Source organism: Portunus trituberculatus, chromosome 33 (genome assembly GCF_017591435.1).
Source record: "Portunus trituberculatus isolate SZX2019 chromosome 33, ASM1759143v1, whole genome shotgun sequence".
NCBI classification, from domain to species: Eukaryota; Metazoa; Arthropoda; class Malacostraca; order Decapoda; family Portunidae; genus Portunus; species Portunus trituberculatus.
In genome coordinates this window covers 6894375-6899374 of record NC_059287.1, presented here as the reverse complement: position 1 = coordinate 6899374, position 5000 = coordinate 6894375, and the positions used below count along the sequence as shown (strand labels likewise).

The 5000-nt window shown below is 38.5% G+C and overlaps 1 protein-coding gene across 1 annotated transcript in view; it reads left to right on the top strand.

The window, feature by feature from the left end:
• LOC123512177 (neuronal acetylcholine receptor subunit alpha-10-like) overlaps positions 1–5000 on the top strand; it is a 205982-nt gene that overhangs the window by 191392 nt on the left and 9590 nt on the right. The window contains exon 9 of the mRNA XM_045268405.1: positions 2892–3007. Within this exon, the coding sequence (XP_045124340.1) occupies positions 2892–3007 (116 nt within the window). The remainder of the gene's footprint in view (positions 1–2891; positions 3008–5000) is intronic.

Here is a 5000-nt window from a genome sequence, read left to right as displayed (position 1 = left end):
AAAAATATATATAATGATGTGATGAAGATGAGAAAAGAAGACGAGATTAAAAAGATAATTATGATGAGACCGAATAAGAATTTTATCTGTGCTTCTTCTGGGAACGAACAATAACAACAATAACAACAACAATAACAATAACAAAAACAACAACAACAACAGCAATAACAACAATAACAACAATAACAACAACAATAACAATAACAACAACAGCAACAACAATAACAACAACAATAATAATAACAAACAACAACAACAACAACAACAACAACAACAACAACAACAACAACAACAGCAACCACAGCAATAACAACAACAACAACAACAACAACAACAACAACAACAACAACAACAACAACAACAACAACCACAGCAATAACAACAACAACAACAACAACAACAACAACAGCAACCACAGCAATTATGATTATTGTTTTCATGTCAGAGATCCTTCTCTTTGTGCCGAGCGCATAACAGAGGTGATTATCTCTGGCATGGAGCTATACATTCCTCATACTTTCTCTAACCCTAAAGCTAAAAAGCCTTGGTTTAACTCTGCTTGTTCTCGTGCTGTCAATGATAGAGAGGCGGCTCACAAACGGTTCCGTAGCCATCCAACTGCTGAAACTCATGCCCTATATATTTCTGCCCGTAATCATGCCAAATCTATTCTCCAACTTACTAAAAACTCTTTCATCAATAGAAAATGTCAAAGTCTTTCCAATTCTAACTCCTCTCGAGATTTCTGGCATCTAGCCAATAATATCTCTAACAACTTTACTTCTTCGTCTTTCCCTCCTTTACTTCATCCAGATGGCTCTACAGCTGTCTCTTCTTTTCTAAAGCTGAACTCTTCGCTCAAACCTTTGCTACCAACTCAACTTTGGATGATTCTGGGCATATTCCTCCTACTCCTCCACCCTCTGACTACTTCATCCCTAAAATTAAAATTCTTTATAAAGACGTTTTCCTGGCCCTCTCTGGCCTTGATTCTCGGAAGGCTTACGGTCCGGATGGAGTCCCTCCTGTTGTTCTCAAAAACTGTGCTTCCGAACTCGCTCACTGCCTGGTCAAACTCTTTCATCTGTGTCTCTACTTCTATTTATCCTTCTTGCTGGAAGTTTGCTCACATTCAACCTGTCCCTAAAAAGGTGACCACTCCAATCCTTCTAACTACCGCCCTATAGCTTTGATTTCCTGCCTTTCTAAAGCCTTTGAGTCTATCCTTAATAGGAAGATAATGAGGCATCTATCAGCTCACAACCTTCTCTCTGATTGCCAGTATGGTTTCCGTAAAGGCAGATCTACTGGTGATCTTCTTACTTTCCTAACTGAATCTTGGTCATCCTCTTTAGGGACTTCGGTGAAACCTTTGCTGTCGGCCTTGACATATCGAAAGCCTTCGATAGAGTCTGGCACAAATCTTTAATTTCTAAACTACCCTCCTACGGATTCTATCCTTCTCTCTGTACCTTCATCTCCAGTTTCCTTTCCGATCGTTCTATTGCTGCTGTAGTAGACGGTCACTGTTCTTCCCTAAAACTATCAACAGTGGTGTTCCACAGGGTTCTGTCCTATCACCCACTCTCTTTCTATTATTCATCAATGATCTCCTAAATCTGACTCAATGCCCTATCCACTCCTATGCTGATGATACCAACAACAACAACAACAGCAATCAACAACAACAACAACAACAACAAATGACTCAAGGCGAGATGCTATAGGACGCAACTTCTGATCTTTCAACAGAGAAAACCTGGTTTTGTTCAACAACAACAACAACAACAACAACAACAACAATCAACAACTTCAATAACAACAACAACAACAAAACAACAACAACAAAACAACAACACTAAAAAAAAACAAAAGCAAAATCCGCCCGTGTAAAAATAATAGCAAAAAAAACAAAACAAAATCTAAAATCAACAAACAACAGCAACAAGTTGAAAAGAGGGAATGAAAGGAAAATAAATAAAAAAAGTGATACCGAATAAAAAAAATCCACAAGATAAAAAGAAAAGAAAAAAAAAACCTTCCACCTGGCAAAATGACCAATACTTAATTAACTTCTACATATTATTTAAAGAAGGTTTGTTATGAGACACTACCAAAAATACACACGGGAATAAAATGTGAAAAGTCATTACCGCATTCTGTGTGTGTGTGTGTGTGTGTGTGTGTGTGTGTGTGTGTGTGTGTGTGTGTGTGTGTGTGTGTGTGTGTGTGTGTGTGTGATTGCATTTGCGAGTTCTGAAAAGAAAGATAAAAAAATTAAAGCAAATAAAAAAAAAGACTAAAAATTGTGATGGTAATATACGAACCTTTTACGAGAGAGAGAGAGAGAGAGAGAGAGAGAGAGAGAGAGAGAGAGAGAGAGAGAGAGAGAGAGAGAGAGAGAGAGAGAGAGAGAGAGAATATACAAGAAGTAAATAAATAACTAAATACAATGGAGAACATAAAACATCATAACCAAATACTCGTAAAAACAAGAAACACTTATCAAATAGATGAAAAAAAGAATAACAAACAAATAGAGGAAAATAAATCGTAGAGATAAACTCCACATGTAAAAATAAATTGATAAATAAACCAAACCCCATCAGTACTGGGACACATTTTTACCTTGAGATCTGTGTACCATTAGACCATTTTATTGACATTAGGAAGGGTCAATGAAGGTCACATGATTAATGGCCAGAGTCTTCAATATTTCAACCCCCATATAAGTTTCTGAAGCTGTATAAAATCACCTAATAGTAAGCAGAATGAATATGGAAATGTGTCATGGTACTGAAGGGGTTAAATTAAATCCAATAGGAAAAAAAAAAGAAAACATACAAGATCTACATCTGAATTTTAACGAGTCTTCATTCTCTCCCCGCCAGACTTCGAGCAGCAGTTCATGCGGGTACTGAACAAAGTGTACCAGACCATTGAGAAGAATGAGATGCGTCTGGGCGAACAGGACCGGAAGGAGGCGACCCGTGTGGAGTGGCAGCAGGTGAGTGTGTGTGTGTGTGTGTGTGTGTGTGTGTGTTGTTGATGCTTAAAATTTGCCTATTTGACTATCTATCTTTCTCTCTTTATCTGTCAATCATTCAGTCATTTTGTATTTCTATCTATCTATCTATCTATCTATCCACCTATTTATCTATCTATCTCAATATCTATCAATCAGTCCGTGTATCTATCTATCTATTTCTCATTGTATTTAATTAATCAATCAATTAATCTATCTATCTACCTATCTATCTATCTATCTATCTATCTATCTCTGTCTACCTACCAGTCCGTGTATGTATCTACCTATTTCTCAATCTACCAATTAATCTATCTATCTATCTATCTATCTATTTATCTATCTGTCTATTTATTTACGTAACAATGTATCTATCTATTTGTCTGTCTATCTATCTGTTTATCGGTGTGTGTGTGTGTGTGTGTGTGTGTGTGTGTGTGTGTGTGTGTGTGTGTGTGTGTGTACAGCCGGTCATCCTCATCCTGCTCCGCCCCCAGTCAGCTTACTTAGCCTCACCACTTTGGCCTGTGTCTGCTCTCTTGTTTCCTCTTTCTCATCTTATTCTTTCTCCCTCTCTTTCATCCCCCACTTTCATTTTCCTATTTCTTAATCCCTTCTTCTCATTCATCTTTCCTCTGTCTTCTATTTTTTCTCCCACTTCCTCGTCTTCGTTATTCTTCCCCTCACTCTTCCTACCCTCCTCTCTCCATCATTATTGTTCTCATACTTTGTCTACCTTCTCTTTACCTCCAAGCTCTTCCTTCATTCTTAACGTACTTGAGAGAGAGAGAGAGAGAGAGAGAGAGAGAGAGAGAGAGAGAGAGAGAGAGAGAGAGAGAGAGAGAGAGAGCATGTTATCTTAAATGGAAAAAAATGACGTTCTTAAGGTATTCTTATTTTTTAATGGAGGAGGGGCAACTGGCCAAGGGCAACAGAAAATGGAAAAAATATGGTCCACTTGTTTACCGGTTTCCTTAAAAGTCAAATGAATTAACAAAAATTCAGAGAAAAATGTCTTGAGACTTGCCTCTTAAAAAAAATACAGAAGCAAGCAGGGAGTTCCAGAGATAAGATATGAATGATTGAGAGTACTGGTTAACTCTTGCATTAGAGAGTTGGACAGAATAGGGATGAGAGGAAGAAGAAAGCCTTGTGCAGCGAGGCCTCAGTAAGAGGGGAGGCATGCAGTTAGCAAGATCAGTAGAGCAGTTAGCATGAAAGTAACGATAAAAGATAGAAAGAGATGCAACATTTCGACGGTGAGAAAGAGGCTGAAGACAGACAGTTAGTCAGAGGAGGGGAGTTAATGAGACGAAAAGCTTTTCATTCTACCCTATCTAATAAAACTGTATGAGTAGAACCGCCCCAGACATGCGAAGAGTACTCCATACAGAGGCGGATAAGGCCCTTGAATAGAGCAGTTGGAGGGGTGAGAAAACTGGGGGAGACGCCTCAGATCGCCTTACTTCATAGAAGCTGTTTTAGCAAGAGATGAGATGTGAAGGTTCCAGTTACGATTATGAGTAAAGAACAGATCGAGGATATTCATTGTGTAAGAGGGAGACAGTTGAGTGTCATTGAGGAAGAGAGGATAGTTTTCTGGAAGGTTATGTTGAATTGATAGATGGAGGATTTGAGTTTTTGAGGTATTGAACACTACTAAATTTTCTCTACTTCATTCAGAAATCTTAGAAAGATCAGAAATCAGGCGTTCTGTGGCGTCCCTACGTGATCTGTTGACTTCCTGAAGGTTGGACGTCTCTGAAAGGACGTGGAAAGATGTAGGGTAGTGTCTTCAGCGTAGGAGTGGATAGGGCAACAAGTTTGGTTGATAAGATCATTAGTAAATAATAGAAAGAGAGTGAGTGACAGGACAGAACCCTGAGGAACACCACTGTTAATAGATTTAGGAGAACAGTGGCCATCTACCACAGCAGCAATAGAACGGTCGGAAAGGAAACTTATACTGCATGAT